Source organism: Ictidomys tridecemlineatus, chromosome 5 (assembly GCF_052094955.1).
Source record: "Ictidomys tridecemlineatus isolate mIctTri1 chromosome 5, mIctTri1.hap1, whole genome shotgun sequence".
NCBI lineage: Eukaryota > Metazoa > Chordata > Mammalia > Rodentia > Sciuridae > Ictidomys > Ictidomys tridecemlineatus.
In genome coordinates this window covers 56,928,115-56,949,964 of record NC_135481.1, presented here as the reverse complement: position 1 = coordinate 56,949,964, position 21,850 = coordinate 56,928,115, and the positions used below count along the sequence as shown (strand labels likewise).

The window sequence follows — 21,850 nt, the reverse complement described above, 5'->3', positions numbered from 1 at the left end:
CTAGGCTTCTTCATGGCTGACCACTTTTTGGTCACCCTCTTGAGCATTCCAACCTCTGCCAGGAGAGAACTGGGAAAGGGAGAGGGTACTAGTCAATGGTCCCCAGAAGTGGGACTCACACATTATAGGAGAATCCCGAATTCACTGTGGTTCCCCCTTCCTGTGTGCACAGAGGCAAGCAGGGCTCCTGCAGGCAGTGCTCAGGGTGATGAAACCAATAGGTTCAATGATAGATAACCCCCACACACGTACACACACCCATTAGTCTCTGTAAAGCTTTGGAACAAAAGCACTTTATAATCTCCTCCTGATGTCAATTTATGAGGACTCCAGAGCTGACAAAGGTGACTCAGGAGAATGCACCAAACACCTTTCAGCACTTATCTAACCCGGGCACCTGTGTGAGCTCAGAGACTAGGGTGCTGACTTCACCTGAATCAGCACAAAGCCACGTGGTTTCTCACAGGTGCTGATTCAGCAAAGAAGCCTAACCTCTGAGATGGGCATCAGCTTCCCAAGCTCTGGGACTCATTGAGGACCTTCCCAGGCCTTCTTTTCTGGAGCTACATGGGCAAAAGTCAGAAGCCCTAAGCAAATTATGCCTTTTCTTTTGTGTCATGGTTATCAACATTTTGGCATAATTTAGTGCCAGCCTAGAAACTTGATAACATAGTGACAATAGAAAACATCTAGGGGTTGAGGTTGTGGCTCAGTGGTAGAGCACCCGCCTAGCATGCATGAGTCACTGGGTTCGATCCTCAGCACCACGTTAATATAAAATAAAGATATTGTGTCCACCTAAAACTAAAAAATAAATGTTAAAAAAGAAAACATCTAGTATTTATTCCAAAAGCAAGCCCTTCTCCCCCCAAATATTAAACCTCCCTGCCCCCAAACTTTAAGGTCAGCAATCTGAAAAACCTATATCTATTCATTATAGAAATGTGTGTATCTTTGGATATCTTTTTTTGTGTGTGTGTTAACTTCTAAGGATATCACCAATTTTAATATCTATTTCTGGGAGTGGAGTAGGTGGGCTATTCAGAGCAGGCACATGAATTTAACAGATGCATTGAAGCAAAGATGAGAAAGAGAAAGGGTTGCAAGAAAATAGTCCTCTCGTGGGTTATTTTTAATTGTAAGGATCCTTGGTTAATGATTGGAGAATTTCTTTTTTCAAGCAGAAGTCCTGGCTAAAAACTGTGTCTTCTAACTACCGCCCTACCCACTGATCCAGTGTTCCATGTGAGGTGTTCTTACAAGTGAGTCCTTTGTCCTCTCTCCGTGTCTATGTGGGATTTTAGGATAGCCCTACACAAGGAACTCAGTGTCCACAATCTTGGGGGTGGCAGAGGTGGAGGGGAGCGGTGAAGGTGATGACAGGAAGGGCAGACGTAGGAAGCTATCTTGGACTAGGAGTCAAAAGAGTCTGGAGCCTCCCTGCCAACCACGCACTCTCAGAGGGATGCTGGACAGGGACACCATTCCTTTCACTACTCCGAATGCAGGGAATTCACAGACATCATTACATAGAGGAGGCACTGAGGAATCTGTAACTCTATGGCATGTTATACCAATGGGGCTGTGAACAGTTTCCAGATCCAGGATCACTAATAATGCCTTCCATTTAAACAGAGGGAATTTAAAGAGGTTTTCCTTTTGAAGGGAAAAAAACAAAACAATAAAAAAGGAAAATGGAATATCTTGTAGACATCAATTACAGGAATGGTTCTGACATTCTATTTTGAAAAATCATCAGGAAATCTCAGGAAGCCACGTCAAGATGACCCACCACACTAAGCCAGGGGTGGGAATGTGATGGGATGGTTTGGAGATCTTGGCTTTTCCTGCCTTTCCTGGCCCACCCAGTCAGGCAGAAAAAGGACCTTACACGGTTACAATGGTATCAGTTTGGGATAGAGTCTTCCTATAAGGACTCACTCCTTCTCTTTCCTCTTTTTTACTTGTTAAATATGCTTCTTTGGGTGTTCTGAGCTACCGACTTGGGCTTGAAGGATACTTCCAGAGAAGGCAACAGACTCTTCAAGAGTGCTGAAGAAATGAGCATGTTAAAAATCACTGGCTAATTTTACCTGTTGCACAAAAAGACCAGAGGGATATAGACGTCCAGCCAAGGAAGCATAAACTCTTGCCTGGACTCAAACATGTAGCTGAGACTCACAGGACAGCTTGTATGTGGCTCACATCATTTACTCTTTCTGCATATTTGTATTATTAAAGTTCTGTTTCCCTTCATTTATGAAGGCTGAACTCACTTCTTCTACACAGGCTAGCAATCTTCATGCACACCATGCTAAGTTTGTATAAGACATCCATTTATATTTTCTATTATGGAAAATTTCAAATATATGCAAGTAGAGAGGACAGTAAAAGGGACTCTAGGCACGAAGCAGTCAGTCTTGATGTGACTGACATGTACCTAGTCTTGTTTCACCTCTTCTTTCCCCCAGTCCTAGATTATTTTGAAAGAAATCCCAGAAATCACTTTATCTGCACATATTGTAGTCTGTTCTGTTAGTCCATGCTTTCTACCAAAGCCAGAGTGACTTTTTAAACAGGAAACAATGATTTGATCACTCCTTCTTGCTTGAATTCTTCACAGACTTGCCTTGGCACTTCAAAGTCAAACTCTTCCTATGCCTAACACGTCCTTCAGCCTCATTGGCACCCCTCATTTCCCTGTCCCTTGGCTCCTGACACTTCAGTTTCTCTGCCACTGAGTTATCCCAATCACTTCTTTCTCAAGAATGGTGCATAGTTTATGCCTGGCCAATTTCTTCTCAGTCTTTATTCTCAGTTTAAATGTTATCTCCTTGGGATGGCCTCCTTTGACAGCCCAGATTAGGTTAGTTCTGCCTATTACGCTTTAAAAGCAATTTTTAGACTTTTATTTTTAATCAGATGGGTTAAATATATAGTTATTGTACAATTGCTCCTTTTAACCCTCTTTCTCCTTCCCCATTTCAACTAGACTATAATTCCACAAGGCTGGGATAATGTCTGACTTGCGCCTCCCTGGAACCCCCAGCATTTTGCACAAAATCTGAATGTAGCAGACTACACCTGCCACACACACACATATGCATGTACAAGAGGCTGTTGAATGAATAAATGGATCAATATCTGTTTGGCATTTATACCCTACCTATGTGTCTTTGGTTCAGATTGAGCTCTTAGGAAAACAAAAATAAGAATCTCTTAAGAGCAAGTCTAGTACAGCCTCACATACAATTAAGTGCTCAATAATTAAGCTTGATGATGTTACTATATTGTCCAAGAAGAGGATGAGGATAATGATACCTCTAAGTGCGTTGTGAAATTACTACTCGTAATTTAACAGCACTAATAACTTACTCTTACATTGTGTGCTTCACTTTGAAAATGCTTCCATGTTACCTCATCTGAAGTGGGCACTGTAGGCGGTTATCACTATGGCTTTACAGAGGAAAAGACTGAAAACCAGTGGCATACGTAGAGAGAGGTCTTGTGACTCAAGGCTAGAGTGTGTTCATTCCATTCTAGCATGTGAGGTCCCTTCACTTCCCTAGGCCTCAGTTTCCTCATCTGTAATTTGGACAGAATGTTTTTTAGGACTTTTCAGCTTTGTAGTTCTGGGTTTCTGTTTTGAGCAGTCACAAAGTCTTATGACATCAAGAGCAAGGGCAAATGATTATGGTCCAGACCTTTGTGCTATGATTCCCCTATTGTTAGGACTGTGCGAGACACCACCTGTTGGGTTCAACCATTCAATATCAAGAACTCACCGAGCTCCCAGGACACCTGATCATAGGTGGACACAAAATTCTTGAGAAAGGTCTCAATTCTCTATTGGTAAACAGTACACCTTGATCTGATATTGTACAACAAAAGAAAAAATTTTTGGAGTCCTTAAAAATGTCTCATCTCACCTAATTCCTAACACAAATTCATTCCGTAAGCCTTAGGCTGTCTGGCCAAGGACCGTTTGTTCCCACCTTGCCAGAGCTGTTCAAGAGCTATCAGAGGCATCAGCTTAGGGTCAATCCCATTGGATAACCCCTGGCAGATTTCACTGGAAGTCAAACCAGCAGACATGTTGCAGCTTTACATGTTTATACAATCTGAAGTCATTCCTTCCTGGCTGGCTCACTGAATCCTCTGCACTGCCCCAGGTCCCATCTGTCTCCCATTCTCTTTACTCTTCACCTCTCCCCTGTCTCTACTCCCACAGTGCAGTGATGATCTCCGACCCTGTCCTGAGTTCCAGACCATGTACTCACCCGCAATGTTGATTTCACTTTCCAAATGTCTGCCAAATCCATCAACATCCACATGTCCTAAACTCATCTTTCAGTGCTTCCCACCCTGCACCTAACACTCCAACAGTAGAGAACTCATATTTTTGGCTCTTGGAACATACTTGCTACTTCCTGTCTCTGAGGCTTTGTACAAGTCATCTCCTCTATTTAGGATATTTTTCTTACCCTTGTCCACCCCACTGAACCCCACTCATCCCTTAACATCTTAAATGTCACTTCTTTTGTCTTTATGTCATCTGCCCTATTCTGGCCTCCAGAGAAAATTCTCAAAAAAAGAAAAACAATCATTCCTCCTTGGTAGCGTGCTAAGCATTTCTTTATTTGTTCTCATTTTTATACTCAAGTGTGAGCAACAGATGAAGGCCAGGCTGTTTCACCTTCGCATTCCCAGCACTTAGAACAAACCAAGTAAAGAAAAGCACCTGATGAGCACTTCCTAAAGTGAATTGAATATGGATTCTGACTGCCTAATATGATGGCTTCTCCTTCAAAGGCCTCAGATACCCATCTCAGATCAACAGAATGATATTTCTGATATAAGGCATCATACACAATAAATGCATAATCTTTAAATAACACTATAACTAATTATTATCATAAAGATAATATGTCTTACTTTAGTGCTATACATAAGTGAGATATTCATGCTATGTGAACAGTGAGTACCCAGCATCTTGGTACCTTCTTTCTGGTAAAGCAAGAAAGGCTCACATCATGGAGTAATGTGAGTACTAGAAATGTGGGCCCCTGGGGGTAAAAGACACCTCTTAACAGGAAGTAGAAGAAAAATAGGGAATAGTCAAGTGTAGGTCCAGCTTGGAATCTTAGACTGGGAATCAGGAAACTGATTCTAGTCCCAGATTTTAGGGATTTTTCCCAGGGTTTATTTATTTATTCACTGTAGCAAAATATACACACAACTACCATTTTAACTATTTCTCCAGTGCATAATTCAGTAGCATTAAGTACATTATGTTCATGTGTTATGCAACCACCTCTATTGATCTCCAGACTTTAAATCTTCTCAAACTGCATACTCCATACCCATTAAACACGAACTCCCTGTTCCTAGCTTCCTCCAGCTCTTGGCAACCATCATTCTATTTTCTGTTTCTGTTTCACTTGGGCATAATGCCATCAAGGTTCATCCAGGTTGCAGCATATAAAAAATTTCCTTCTTATTTTAATTTAATTTTTTGTGGTACTGAGGATGGAACCCAGGGCCTCATGCTTGCTAGGGAAGTGTTATACTACTGAACTGCATCCCCGGGCCATTTCCTTCAAGATAGCATAATATTCCATTGTATGGATATACCACATTTTGTTTATCCCCTCATCCATTGATAGACATTGGGTTGCTTCCACTTTTTGCTATTGTGAATGATGCTTATGAATATGATGTACCAATACTGGTATGAGATTCTACTCATCTGTATGAGATTATTCTTTTGGGTATATGCCTTGAGGTAGAATTGCTATATCTTATGGCAATTCTGTTTAAGAGGAACCACTGTCATATTTTTCACAGTGGCTACACCATTTTACATCTTCATTAGTAATGCACAAAGGCTCCCCTTTATTTGTTCATCTAATATGCTACATGGTCTCTGGTGAGGCACCATTACTCTGTGCCTCGTAGTTTCCTTATCTATAAAACAAGGAGGTCAGAATAATCTGTAAGGTTTCTTATAGCAGTAAAAGAACTGTCTGGGCCTAATTAACTCAAGTTGAAATTAGGGCCAGAAAGCAGTCTGGATGATTTATGGAGCATGACTTGATACTTGAATCCTCCTCCTATTACAACAAAGTAATATTTTTTTTCCAAGAGAAGAGCAGAGACTCTAAAAATCATTTTATGCACATGGCTCTCATAATAGTGGCAATAACTTCCTGAGCATGTACCCTGCCCTGAGCATCCCACATACACTATCTCTGTTCATCTGTGCAGAGAACTCAACTCCACAGGTGAAGAAACCGAGGCATGGCAGAATTATGACATCTGCCCAAGGCCACACAGCCAGCAGTGAAAGAGCTAAGATCTGTCCTTGGCCTGCTCTGCTCTGAAACAGGTTCTTTATCTTTCTCTTTTTGTTTTTTCTGAGGCAGGTTCTTACTCACCCAACACCATTCCTTGCTCACTCAGTGTTCCTCATGAGTCTTTCCTTTTTTCTCTCTTATTTTCTTTTGTGGTACTGGGATTGGAACCCAGGGCCTTGCACATGCCAGGTGAGTGCTCTACCATTAAGCTACCCCCCATGGCTCCTCAAGCCTGGAGTACTTTTAACTATTTTCATTTACCACATTTCTATTTAAATGTCCCAGCTCTCTGCAAAGACCAGCTCAGTGTCCTCATCTCTAGCACTTAAGCGTCTTAGTTTCAGGCATGAAGGCCAAAATGTACAAAAGGGTCCTCAGAATTCCCTCAGTGAATTTTTTTTTCCCTAGTCATTTTATCTGATAGCTTTCAAGTGTTTTCCAGAAGATTAGTTTGAAGGCACTTCTTCCCCTGTAGAGGGGGAAGAAGCAGAATGCTTGTTGTGTGTCTGGGAGGTTTACATATATTATTTCATTGAATCCTGACAACAACCCTATGGTGTGAGTTTTATTACCTCTCAATACAAGCAAGGATACTGAGAGTTAGAAAGGGAAAGATCACCAAGGTCACTCAGCCAGAAGGTCATAGGTCTGGGAAGCAGGCCTGGCACAGTGAGCCTGAAAACTTGCTCCTTCCTTAGGGAACATTGTCCCAAAGAGAACATCGAGTACCATTTAGGAAATCAGGGCTGGATAAATGACATGTAACAATCCCAGGTGCTGACTCAGGACAATGGAGGAGTTGACATTAGAAAGAGGCTGAACTAGAGGGAAGTGAAGAGAGTCACAGTTCCCTGGAAGTGGACCTGCTAGGACAAGGGAACAACTGAGACTCCACTGAAGCTGAGATTCTTTACAGATGAAGCACTTGAGGCTGTTCCCTCAGAACAGACTGTGGGGGCTGTGACTAGACAATATATAGGTTAATCACCAAGAAGATTAGCTGAATATTTTCATGGAAGATATAGCTTTAAGAAATTGAGTTTTATATAAGGAGAAAGTCTTAATAATTCCACATGAACCTTAACCTTGTTTAGTACCTGCTCTCTGTTCTACAAAGCTTGGCCAAGGGAGTGTTATCTAGTTTCAGATTTAGCTGGAAAGAACTCTCTCAAGAGGACTCTGAGGTACCAGAATGCACTTGAGAACTTTAAAAAATAGGAAGAAAAAATTAAGAAAAGCAGATGTGAGTGACATCTGATCCAAAAATTGATGGGACCTCTTCAGATTTCTAAGGACCTGGATTCCAAAGGTATGAGTTATTCATCAGAGGGGTACTCATCTAAATTGTCTGTCTCTAAATAGAGAACATCAGAGTTTCTCAAGGAACAGACTGACTTTTTCTGGTGGGGGTTGGGGAGGGATACTGGGGATTGAACTCAGGGACGCTTGACCACTGAGCCATATCCCCAGCCCTATTTTTGAATTTTATTTAGAGACAGGGTCTCACTGAGTTGCTTAGTGCCTCACTTTTGATGACACTGGCTTTCAACTCGTGATCCTCCTACCTCAGCCTCTCAAGCCACTTGGATTACAGGCCTGCGCCACCGTGCCTGGCTAGAGTAACTTTTATTTCCCACTCACCACAGTACCAAACTAAGGGATCTTTATATGCCAAGGCTCACAATGCACATTTCATTATAGCTGAACAAGCATTTTCATTCCATTTATAAACTCTAGGGTCTTTCTTTTAAATGTTAAAGTAGTCTAATCAGCCACAGTAATCAACAAAACCTGTGCACCTGGAAAAACCACTAGTTTTTTGATGGCTGTTGTCTTGGGTCAAGCTACGATGCCTTTGGGATCATGAAGAATCAGATTCTGGGCCCTGGAGCTGGGAAAATATTGATGCAAAGTATGCCTGATACAGCTTATATTATCAAGGTTAGCTGTGGCCAATGCAGGTGAGTACATTTCCCTTCAGGAAGTTAAGAAACTTCAGGGCATGGGTCCACAAAGATAAGCCCTTCTCCTTTTTTTTTTTTTTTTACACAATTATAAGAGCCATGTTCTTGGTCTTCTTAGTCTAAAATTTCCACTAACTGTAAATTACTCCTATGAAAACATTCTAGGTAGGAGACATTTGGTGGAATCCCAAAATACTTTGTTTTAATTTCTATATGAGATTAGTGCTTTTTCAATGTTAGGACATTTTTTTGGCTTCTGAGCTCCTGAGAATCAAGTTATGAATTATGATTCACTTTGGCAACGTTTGCCTGAGAACAATTTCTGTGATTATTTTTCTTTTAGAGATGCAGGGAATTCTCAGGGACAATCTTGCCTTCAGTCCCAGTACACAGTGACCATTCTCAAAATGGCATTGATTATAAAGTTGAAGACTGCTAAAAAGACAAGATTGCTAATATTTTCCAGATTTAGCATTTTTGTTCCAATCACTACAAAGGACATAACTTGAGGAAGATAATTGTAAGAAATATAAACTGAGGTTAGTATCCATGGGACTTTACCCAACAGATAATGAATTGTTCTGATTTTCCCCTACTCAAAGAAGTAATTAATTCACTTCTATATCCCCTGTGTACATAGCAGGTGATAATACATAATTTTTAAACTCAATCTAATGGGGTTACAGAACTGACCCAAATTATATATACTTTCTTAGTTTTAACAGAAGGATAGCAAATCCATGTTTCTTCCACACTTCAAAGTAAGGCATATAACATGATGCCTTGAGTGCATTAAGAAATAATAAAAAGTCTCCCAACGTGATGCATGACCATATTCCACCTAAATCTTGGCTTGGCACCTGGCTTTCATAAAGATAACAGGGTGGCCAAAGAACTCTGCAGAGACAAGGCCTGATCACGAAGGAGGGACATCATTTCACCTAAACTCAAGCCATAATGCTAGAAATACTTGATATCTGGCAAACAAAGCTATCAACTGTTATCGCAGTTGGCCCCTTAATCACTATTGCATAAGAGGAAGCCAGACAAGACCTGAGAGAACTCTGGTTCTCTGATCCTTTAGGTTGAAACACAAATTTGAGTTAGGGCTGAGCGCTTACTGGTAGGAAGTACTCAAAAAAGACACAAGAAGCACACACAGCAAGGTGGTCTGCAGTAGGTGGGAAGCCAGACTTACAGATTTTAGGATCCCTGTGGCATCTTCATGGAGCCAGGTAGGGTAGACCACCTCATCATTCAGGATGGCCTCAAAGAGGTCGTCTTCATTCTCAGCCTCGAAGGGTGCATGACCGCAGAGCATCTCGTAGAGCAACACACCCATGGCCCACCAATCCACAGCAGGCCCATACAGCATTTCCTGGAGGATCTGTGCAAAGAGGGTAATGTGACAGGTGCTTCATGCATCTGGTTATCAAAGGTATTCTTCATGTCTAGGGGCAATGATGGATTAGGAAATATTAAACCACAAAAATGGAATTCCCTGTGTTGGTATGCAGTCTCCATTCCATGTCTATGGAGTAGTCTGTTTCCCTGTGGTTGACTCTGAGGCCCCTTCTCTTCTAGGTGATCAAAAATTGATGGCCTATTTCAGCCAAGGGATGGCACATGAAAAGCCAACACAGAAAGTGTTTTGAAAATCCATCAGTGCAGAGGGAAGAGGAGACTGAGATCACTCACTCATATGGGAAAGATTGAAGAGCTTTTCTTTAGATCTGCTAAGTGAGGCTGAAATTAAATCACTGAGCAGAGACAAAAGGATAAAGAGTCATGAGCAGAACACACTTTGTCCTTATTTAGAGCTAAGGCCTAAAACAGCTGCAGTTTACAAAAACTTTTTTTTTTTTTTAAACTCAAATTCTTATTTAGAAAAACCTCAGACATTTTCAACCCTATTCACCCAATGAGCTATAAATGAGTCTGGGCTGAACCACACAAAAACAGCCAGTGGCATTTCTGGTCAGGGTTACTATAGACCTCAAATTTCAAAAGCCTTATGAAGCAGGCCCACTCACCTCTGGAGCAATGTAGTCAGGTGTTCCACAGAACGTGGCTGTGGTGACACCATTACAGATCCCCTCCTTGCACATTCCGAAGTCTGCCAGTTTACAGTGACCCTCATGGTCCAACAGCACATTGTCTAGTTTCAGATCTCTGAAAGAAACCAAGGGTAGCAGCATGTGATAAGGCAGCCAGGCCTCAAACCACCCACCTGGAAGAACTGGCTCACAAGATGGGTCATCAGACCACAAAATTGTCACATGGGCTTTCTGCACATGCTTCAGAAAGAATTAAACTTTTCTGGGTTGTCTGGATAAATTAAAAAAAAATCTATATCAAATCTCAGAACATGCCTCTATGTTCCTAGACAATGGGTCCCCATGAACAGCCTAGCCATTTAGAAAAGTATAGACTGCCCTTTAGAAAATCTGGGCTGAGCATGACTTTCCATGTACCTTGTACCCCAAAGAAATCCACCTATCTCATCACCCATTTTCTACTCAGGCACCCATATCTGCCCATGAGAGTTCACTCAGTGAGCATTCATGGAGAAAGTGGTCACTGGGTGCCTGTCTGGGTCTGTGGCAGGCATCAAGAGTACAGATGATCTTTGTCCATAAGGAACTCTCAATACAATGGGGACACAGATATTTGCTAGACTGTAAACTTAATGGTGAACCAAATCAACTTGATCTAAAATCAACCATTATGTCTAAAATAGTGTACCAAATAAATACTTGTATATATATGTACACACACACACACACACACACACACACACACACACACAGAGATACACACCAACTGCTGTATAGTACAAATAGCATATAAACCAAGTCTGTAAAAGAAACATAAGAGGGAACAATCCTTTCCAGCAGGAGAGAGAGAGAGAGAGAGAGAGAGAGAGAGAGAGAGAGAGATAGTTTCATAGCAGAAGCAGAAATGGAGCAGGGTCTGATGGCATGAGTCACAGTCTTCCAGGCAAAGAAGGGGGGTGTGAGAAGGTTGTAGTGGCAGATGGATGTAGCAGGTGCCCAGAGGCAGGCACAGAGGCGTGGATGTGCAGGCCACTCAGAGAAACATGTTCTGGAGAGGGACCGGAGAATGGGGCTGGTGCGGGAGCATGGGGACATGAAAAAGCTTAGGGCTGGAGAGGAAACTGAGGTCCTTCAAACTATGGAGTGCCCCGAATGCCATGTTAATGAATTTTGATATTTAGGTATTAGGTGAAAGGGAAGGAGCTCCCTAATTAAGGGAGAAGCAGGCCCCTCCCAGATAGGGTAAAGATCGGATTTGGGCAGCTGACACTGTTGGGGAGATGGTGAGGACTTAACCAGGCAGTGAGTGATAAGGAGTGGAAAGTCTGAGGCAGGAAAGGGAAAGTAAGCAGAGCTTCTGTGAATGCAAAATTAGTAGCGAGGACTGACGGACACTTAGGGTGGCCAAGGAGAAGTAGCAGAAAGATGGCTTCTGCATGAGTGGGGATATCAATAACGAGGAAAGGGAAAAAGAACAGGGTCTGTGTGAGTGTGTCCTGTGTCCACAGAAGGCCTAGTAGATTATGGGGAACTAAGGACAAAGGGCACTTTTTACCCCTGTCCAGCCCCATGGAGTAGAATCCACATGAGCAAAAATAATTTCTAGCAGAGCTGTTTGGTAAAGCCCTCCATGTAGGTGGGAACTTGGCCACACACTGTGAAAACTGTCTGTAGGTAAAGAGCAGTACCCTCCCCAGCACAAGCTTCTAGCACCTGGTTCTCCCAGGTGCATGGTAGAGAGGGAGGTCAGTTGCCAGAGTGGGCTGAGAAAGTCCTGCAGACCAACCCAATGGATACCTCCTGAGCACAGCAGATTGATGACAGAATAGCCTTACCTGTTGGTGACGTCTGTTTTTTGCTGGTTAAAGGGGCGATGTACTCAATGGCAAACCACATGTCCCACCAGTGAGAGGAGGCTGCATGTCAAGCAGGGGACACTAGATGACCAGGAGATTCCCTCAATTGGAGGGAGATCTGCTGTTAATGCCACTGAGTGAGGCTATCCTGGCATCAGGCCACCAGGGGCTATTTGTTTGGGAGCCATGGTGTCCCCGTCCCTGTAGTATCTTCATGGTGTCTGGAACTGGCTGCTCCCTGGAGCCTCACATTTACAGAAGGCTGAATCTGGGTACCTGTGGTTCTTTCTATTTCCCTGTCTCTGGACTAAGAATAAGAGACCTGTTGGCCTGCTTAGGCCCCAGGGAAAAAGCTGGTCTCTGTCCAGCCAGGATCACGTTGCAGCTGAGGAGGTAGGTGAGGACAGAGCTGGCATGACTGGTTCCCTGACTGTGCCCTGTGAGGTGATACAGCCTGGCCGGACAGGTCTTACAGATGGCGGTCACTGGAAAATGCCCAGAAATGAAAACAAATCTCCATTTTCCGGGAATCCCTGACAAGCGTAGTGACCATGGCAGAGCTTTCTTGGCACAGACCTCTCTCACCCCACTGCTCCTCTGCTCCCGGCCATGGTCTCCCAGTAACAGGGGCACAATAAGGTCAAGGGGTGTGCAGTGCGAATGTACCCATTTCAGCAAGGCAAACCCCTCTCTGCCTCTAAACCAGACCTGGCCTTCAAATCAGCCCCTACCCCTCCTCCCTGCGGAATCCTTCTTTCCCCACAAGCCTCTGTTTTCAGTGGGCTGCAGTTTAAGGATGCTGCTTCCTTCTCTGCTTCAACACACACACACACACACACACACACACACACACACACACACACGTATAAGGTATTCAATTCCAGCTTCCACGTGAAGCTGGACTTGGGAGCACAGGTGGGGGGTGAGGAATGAGGACCATATGGTATATCACAAGGAAGACCACAGCCAGGTGGTTTCCTATCAATACCTGGTCCTCTGGCTCCTGGAGACTGACACCAACTATAAGCGAGACAGCAGCTGGCTGAGGTGAGACATGATAGTCTGAGGCCCCAGGAGAAAGTGAGGTCATGGGGGACTGAACCTGTGAGGCTGGCTTTACTGACACCATGTCCAGGCCCAGTGGTCCAGGCCTGTGTGGGCCTGAGGCCAGAGCGCTCTCACTCACACTTCCAAACAAGGTTACCGAGTTTCTGAGTTGTCCAGAAGCCGTTATGCCTACTGAGGTCTCGGAAAAGATCTTCTTGGGCAAGAGGGACAAGTGCTGACAGAAACCCACAGCATTCAACCTGCGATTGCTCAAGAGAGCTCGTGACTCATGTCCCAGGTAAGAGTTTGACTGCTTATTACTCAGCTACTGTCATGGGGAGCCAGAATCGCTCAGGGAGAGAAAAGTGCTTGGTAATCACTTTATCCGTCACCCACCACAATCCCCTCTGCACAGAGGAGTCTCGGAAACTCAGCTCTCAAAAGACACACCTGAACAGCACAGGGGATGTGACTCATCTGGTCATAAGACGGCCCAGGGCCACAAAGGCAGGTTAGACACCTTAAACCTGACTTTTCAGTCTATTTTTAAGCATTCTCAGAGCCTGTACCGAGTCCTGAGGGAAATGCCGCAGCAGGTTCTACACCAGCTACTATCTAATGGGACACAAACCTCACAGTTGGGATCCCAAGATGATTCTGTCAAGAGTGTTGTATAACCCCCAGCTGCTCATTCTGCCCTCAGCCCAAATCTCTCACACTTCACTGTGAAGTCTGTCCTGATGTCCCCAGTCAGACATACCAATGTCAACTCTGTCCCTAGAGCACAGAGTTCATACTGCTTTGACAGCACCCTCGTACTGGCTTCCAGAAGGCTCTGTGTGTGTGCACCTGTCACCCCCTTAGCAGGAACTGAGTCTTACTCCTTCCTAGATCCAGCTCCATCCTGGCAGAAGGTGCTGACCAAAGAGATCAATGGAAGGATTTCAGATGGACACCAGTGGAGCAACCCTGGCCAAATTCAAAGCATTTCTTGATTTCTTATTTGTAGGGGAAGGAAGTTCCATAAAACTGGGACCTTTGTTCTTAAGTAGTTAAACTTATAAAAAGCCAAGTGTTTTACCCCTCTATGATAGATTCCAGAGGGAAAATAAGAAACCTGAAATGGGAGCTCAGATTCATTTCCTTAGTGAAGCTGGAGAAAAGAAACTAATTTAGGAGGAGCAATCATAGGGCAAAGAAGACCAAGTAGAAACCTCTCCCCTCCTCTGGCTTGCATCCAAATGGAGGAGTCAAACAAGAGAAGCATGAATCAAACAAATCCAAAGGTTACTGAGCCATGTACGGCCATGGTCAGCTTCCACAATAAGGGTAGATCATACCTTTATTAGTGGCGGGGAGCAAAAGCAAGAGAAAGAGGGAGAGGGAGAGAGAGAGAGGGAGGGAGAGGGAGGGAGAAAGAGAGAGAGAGGGGGAATATTACTCTAAGACTCTTGACTTAATTTGATGTGCAGAGGTCAGTTTTTGGCTTTGGAGTTCCTCAACCTTGTATGCCAACATATAACTCAGCAGCCAAACTTAACAAGGCTGCACAATGAAGATTACAAGTTCATACAGGGCAGAGGCTCAGATCCTAAAATGCCAAAAACACAATTACGGGCTCACCAGTCATTAGCTCACTGAGCACTGGTATTTAATAGCTAAAGCTTTTGTCATGCAAGCAAAGAAGGGTAGACAGGGTTATTTTAACCTCTCTGTTTGCCTGAAAGGTACATTGTTCTTGCTGGGTATTCAGGGTTACTTAAAATGCCCACAGTAGTTTCAGAGAAAATTCCCAAGTGGTTGAAGACAAAGAAGATTCAGAAATTGGATTTATTTTGTTTCCATCCTGAACTATCCCGAGAGTAATAAAACAGAATAGTGTGAGTCTTTCTGCTTAGATCACTAGAAATCAGTTACCCCTCTAAAAGAAATAAAGGAAGTGAGTTGTGAGTTGGCTCCTTGAATAATGGATCTGGGAGGCTATTCACAGGAACCATTTTGAATGCATTTTTTTGACTTTTTATTGTGGAAAATTTTAAGCATGAACAAAAGTATAGAGAATAATAGAACAACCTCTGGCCTGATCCCACAGTGTCAGCAGCTGTCAGCACATGTCCAATCTTATTTCATCTATACATCTCCTCACTCCTTTTCCTGCTTGACTCATCTTTTTTTCAGATTATTTTAAAGAAAATCCAAGACAGGAAATCATTTCATCTATATTTTACTATCTTAATCTAAGAGATTATTCTTTAATAAAAATACAACTTTCATATCAGTATTCATAAAATGTACAGTTGGTACACAATGGTCAGTGTACTGTTAAAATTTGTTATTCATTTGGTATGTGTTTCCAGAGAACCTGAAAAAAACCCTCTTCTGTGGATCATAAGAAAAATTGTGTCAACAGTAGCTACCAAATGTTAAATGTTCACTGAATGCTATGTACTTTATCCATACTATTCTGTTTTTATCCTTCGAAGTGGGCTCCACTCCAAGATTGTATAGTTAGCCAGGGGTAAAGTCAGGATTTGAACACACGTCTGCTCGCCTCCATGGTCTGGGCTTATAATCTACTATACCAGGCCCACTTCTTTGTGGTGGTGTTTCCAGCCAATACTCTAGGAGAACTTCACTTATTAAAACAAGAACCATTTGCGGTATCAATTAATATCACTATGAAAAGCATAATTAGAATTCTGCAAAATAAACAAAATCCTTTTTCCCCACTTGGCTTGAGCATGGCCAAGGAGTTCAACTGATATTATGCAATTCTTGAAGGTTCAGCAATAAGGAAGTGCAAAGCAAATACTTCCCTAGAGGTCGAATATTCAAAGATACTTTATAATCCTCTTCTAAGGGTGAGAGGCTGGCATGTGGGTGCCAAGAGGTGACATTTGTCAAGAGAGTGAAGCTGGATTACAATCTTAATTTCAAGACAAACAGGTCTAGCTTGTGTTTTGATTGTCTGAGTTTATGTTGGAAAAATTTTAAAGCAAGAGGATATACTAAATTGGCAAAAGGATTTTGAAAAATCATTGAAAGAGTAAAGGCCTAAACTTTGGTTTCCTCATGTAATAGACAGTGGTGCCATTCACGTATCATGTTTATAAGATACTCTACCCTTCGACCACCCAGCAATTCTTGGACTAGCATGTGTGAGCCACACAACATGCAGGGGACTCTGGATACACCGATAAGGAAAGAGAGCCCATCCCCACTCTCAAGAAGGTTAGAGTCTGGTGGGTGAGGAAGATCATCAGATCATCACACAACTAAATTTCCAATTATGAACTATGAAAACTCATTGAAGAGAAGATGTGGGAGTATGTGAAAGGAGAAGCTAAGGGAAGGGTCCCCTGGGAGGTGACATTTGAGCTGAGCTGTGAAGATTCTTAACCAAGTAAAGAGAAAGAAAGGAAGGGAAGTGAGGGTGTGGCAGAGAACTCCAGGTAAAGGGAACAGAGTGAGGGGTTTTCTGTACAGTCAAGAAAAGTAGAAATGGCTACAGTCCTGGAAAGTGGGGCACAAATGGCAAGAAGAAAGCAGGATGTAACCAGAGCCAGACAAGGCAAGGGCCAGTGAGAATTTCCATCTCCAGCCCCAGAGGAAAGCCTTACATAGAAAAGGGACTGGGATTTTATATGGCTCCAGCTTCGAGGTGGAGAATGGACTAGAGGGGTAGAGAGGGAACCTAAGCAGATCTGTGGGGCAACTACTGGAGAGTCTAACAAACCCATAATGGTGGCCCCGGGGGCAACTAGTTACAGAGAACCAGATGGATAGAGAACAATCAGGGAGGAAAACAAATGGGATTTAGAAATGAAAAGATTCAAAGGATAAAGGGAAGATGTCAGATTCTGGCTCACAGGAAAAAATTTTTTATTTATTTATTTTTAACATTTGAGCTAATTTTCAGAAATGCAAGTAAAGGTATTTCGTGGGTAGCCAAATACACACAGCTGAAAGTCAGAGGAAAGGCTGGTCTGGAGGTATAAATTTAAGAGTTATTACCTGGATGTGGATAAGTTCACCTGGGGAGAGGGACTGAAGTGAGAAGGAGAGGGCCTGGGATTGGGGAAGAGTTTCCTGAGAGGCCTCTGATCTCTTTTTCTCTGAGACCACAAACACTAGCGATAAATTATACCCAGTGCGGGGAGGAGAGCTAAGGGCTCAGGAAACTGGAGACCAACTCTCTGCCTTCCTGTGGACCTATTATAGTCATGTCAAGACTTAAAAGGATTAGAAAATATAAACCTTGTACCTTCACAATGATCCACTGAATTCTAGGTTAAGCTTCAATATTACTACATGATGCAATGCTCTCGTGAGTGTAAGACGACATATTTTATTTTATGAAGATATTTGTCGCTACATCATACAAATAATAAAATTTGGAGAAAAACTACATTAATTTTTGTGGAATGGCTAAATAAATTATAGTATTTCTTTTTTTTAATGTTTATTTTTTTTAGGTGTAGATGGACACAACACAATGCCTTTATTTTTATGTGGTGCTGAGGATCGAATCTGGGTCCCGCCAGTACTAGGCGAGTGCTCTAGCGCTGAGCCACAATCCCAGCCTAAATTATAATATTTCTATGGCAGAATTTTATGAAAGCTGCCAACATTTTTATAAAAGACTGAAAACATAGGGAAATGTTTATAACAGAATATTTATGTATTTTGAAAATGATTTCTGGTTATAAAAGTAGTAGTATTTTATTTTATTTTATTTTATTTTTGTACAAGGATTGAACTCAAGGGCACTCAAGCACACATAGAGCCATATACCCAGCCCTATTTTGTATTTTATTTAGAGATAGGATCTCACTGAGTTGCTTAGTGCTTCACTTTTGCTGAGGCTGGCTTTGAACTCGAGATCCTCCTACCTCAGCCTCCCAAGCCACTGGGATTACAGGTGTGCACCACCATGCCCAGTCCAGTATTTAATTTTAAATTTCAAATATTGAAAAATTATGGGGAAGATGATAATGGGTTCACATTCTTTCAATCTTTTCTTTTCCATGTTCCACTAAGATGATGTTGTGATTCTCCCTTAGTGAATGTCTTGAACATATTTATACATCTTATAGATCTGCCTCATTCTCTGTAATGGTTGCATACAATTCCAATATAAAGATACACCATAATCTAACTAGTCCCTTGTCCAAGAACATTTAGGTTGTTTTTAATTTTTTGCAACTTCAAACAATGTAATGATACTAGTTACATACTTGACTAAGTATTTATTTAGAGTAAAATTTTCAGAAATGGAAAAGCCATGTCAAAGGCATTAATATTTATAGTTATAATGACCATTTGTGTTTTTTTCTTGTCTATTCACATTTTACAAAATTTAAAGCTTGGTTATTTTAAGAGGCTCATTATATATTAAAGACAATAATAATTTAGTTATATGGAACAAATCAATATAAAGTATTATTGATTTTAAGTTTTGTTTATGGTAACTTTCATGTTTTTAAAATAAAGTTTGGTTTTTAAAAATTTTGTTTTTTGGACCTTTATTTTGTCTATTTATATGCAATGCTCCTTTTCCACCACCGAAATGACCTAGTACCTACTATATACATAATTGTCATGGGTGGTGTTTATGTTTTCAGTAGTCCATAATGTGTCCATGAAGTTTGGACCAACTTAGGTGTGAAAACGAGGCCCTTGTTAAAAGAAGAAACACTCCTAAATGTTAAATTAAGTCCCTTTTCATTTCTCCTTATGAAGTGACACATTTTTTGGTGATTTTAAGGCCTGAGCTCTTAGAACATCTGCTTAACAACCCATCCATGAGATATGAACATTATTCTCGTGATGTTGAATGCAAAATTACTCATTTTGTAATGAATGAAGCAAGTGGGTAATTTCCAACCCAGTTCTGAGACTCTTTCCATCCTACCCCCTGACACCTCCTTCTAACAGCTGTCTGGGATGGGAAATGATAAAAATGAGTTCTGTGTAAGCCTGGTTATGATACCCCCTTTAAAACATGGCCAGGGACTCACAAACTAATCCCTGCAGACCAGGGGTTGGTCTCCATCCAGCTGTGGGTGTTTGATGCTCTTGATGTGCAGGCAGTGTGTTCCCACCTTCACCACTATGAATACACGGAACAACTAAAACTGGAGCAAAGGGACCAAGAAATTTCCCCTCACCTTGTCTCATGGTGACAAAACAAAAAAAACCTTCATGGAGTCTCTGGACCAACACAGAAGGAAATGAGTTTCATGAACATTTACAGAGTGCAGGTCGTATGCCTCCTTAGGATTGTCAAATAAATGAGCCGTTAGGCTGGCAGTTGAGATTACACTTTATTTATTTTTATCAGGCCACATCCCTTACCACCCACCTCCAATGGTGGGGGCTGAAATTCCCTGGCCAAAGCAGCACAAATTTATTTAGTAGCTCTTTACAGTACTTGTATTTTGCACTTGCCAAGAAAACCTCTCTCACCAACTCTCGTTGCCAAAATATTTCTTACGTGACACCTGGCAGCCTTCGCCTTGCAGATACCCTCACAGAGAAAGCAGAGAGGCAGGACCGAGGGTTTTCAACAAAGACACCTGGAGATGACAGGCCCTTGGCTGCTGGGGGCCCCTGACCACTGGGCCTCTCTTGGACAACACAGATAGGTACAGTACTCGTGGACTTTCTATTCTGGTGGGGATAAAGTGGTTAACAAGCTCGATTCTTCAGGCTCCCCAGCTGGACAGCTGAGAGCAGCTGACCCATAGGAAACCACCCATGTGGGCCGCTTTGCTTCCTTCAACAAAGAAAGAGAGGTTCTCTTATAGTCAGTTTCTCAAGGGTAAGAGCACAGATAGTATCAAAGAGCCATGAGGGATTCTGAGAGTTTGCAAGCTAGGGACAGGATGAGACCTTCTTACTGGCTGGCTGCTCACAGGGAAGGTGCAGGAAGATGATGGAAAGAATAATTTCCACTGGGGTGGATTCCACCTAAGTCTCTGAGCATGCCGATCAAGTGCTCTACCACTGATCCATGCCCCTAAGCATTTAAAAAAAAATCTTATTTTTTTAAAAATAAAATTTCCCAGGCTGGCAGCAAACCCGTGATCCTCCTGCCTCAGTCTCTCAAGTATCCAGGATTATAGTCCTGAGCCACCATGCTAGGCTCTCAATAAGATCTTAATCACAATCAGGGTTTACTGTGGAGTTCAGATGGGCAGGGCCAGATGGAGAAGATGGATCCCACCAGGTTGATGCTAGAATCCACACATGGCCCCAATACCAAATGAATGGATTAATGGAGTGACTCCCTATTCAACACTGGAAGGCACACAGCTCTAGGTAAAAGCTAGCAATTTATCAGCATCATTATTGTTAAGTGGATAAATGCTGTGGCTCTCCTCCTCAGAAAGCTAAGATACAAAATTGGGCTGTCAAAACAAATACACAGAGTGGATGTGTAGGATGAACTGGTCCAGAGAGCTAATGCACAATGTGAAGACTGTAGTTAATAATAGGGGATTTTGTTAAATTACGTTTTAGCGGCTCTTGTCAAAAATAGTAACTATGTGAGACGATAGATAAGTTAATTTGCCTCACTATGGTAACCGTTTTACTGTCTCTATGAATCCCATAACATCATGTTGTAAATCTCAGATATACACAATAACATTTGTTTAAAAAATGCATAAAGTGAAGGGTAATAAGACACTCTGGCCTGCCTTCCCATGGCTGGTTTCTTCTGATGGAAATCAGTGGGGGTTGGAGGTTAGGCTTAGGGGCTGGTTCTGACTCTAGGGACAGAGACCCCGTGAGCACTGAGTTTGATTGCCTGAACACATTTGGTTGATGGGAAACAGTGTCCTTGCTTTGCCAAGATTGGAACTTCTCTTTAGCTTGGAAAAAACAAGCAGGGTAAACTGTAGCCATTTGCTGTCCAGACATGTGACCTTATATAGTGTGAAAAGGGGTGTAAGTACCGTTGGTAGGGGGTGATGAGGAATGCTTTATGACAGGAAGGAGGAGAGTTTATAGAATTAAACTCTAGAGGGGATGTGCAGGCTGTTTTTGGCAAGGAGCTAAACACAAACCTTTGCCAGCATTAGTAATGTCTTATGCAATATTGGGAAGCAGCCTTCCAACCTAACCAGGACTATAGCCACCTCAGCAGGTCTCATCTGGTTACCTGTTATCCCCATCAGAGATTAAACCTGAGCCATCTAAACAGAACTCTCTGAATAACCCAAGAGGACACCTGTAGCTCAGAACCACTCCCAGGTCCTTGGAATGTACTTCACAGTTTAGCTCTGGATTATAGTTTGGTATTCTTTTGTTCTTTGTTTTGCTTAAAAAGTCTTGCTTACCCTAATTAGATTACAGACTCCAAGGTCAGGCCAGAAGTATTCCTCAGGTCATCTCCAGAGTACTGACCACAGGCTGGACATTGCCAGACAGTAACATACACCTGAGTTGCTTTTCAGGGAAATTGATTGATTTCCTACTAATGCTGGGCTCAGAATCATAGCAAAACATGCAAAAGACATTGAATATTCCCCTAAGAAATTCCTCTTGGGAGAAATTCTCCTTTT

General features: G+C 42.4%; 1 protein-coding gene across 1 annotated transcript in view; it reads right to left on the bottom strand.

The window, feature by feature from the left end:
• The window catches only part of Prkch (protein kinase C eta), a 212,184-nt gene that overhangs the window by 11,723 nt on the left and 178,611 nt on the right, over window positions 1-21,850 (bottom strand). The window contains exons 11-12 of the mRNA XM_005322773.5: window positions 10,354-10,492; window positions 9,519-9,707 (exon numbers count right to left, since the gene is read on the bottom strand). Coding sequence (XP_005322830.1) covers window positions 9,519-9,707; window positions 10,354-10,492 — 328 coding nt within the window. The remainder of the gene's footprint in view (window positions 1-9,518; window positions 9,708-10,353; window positions 10,493-21,850) is intronic.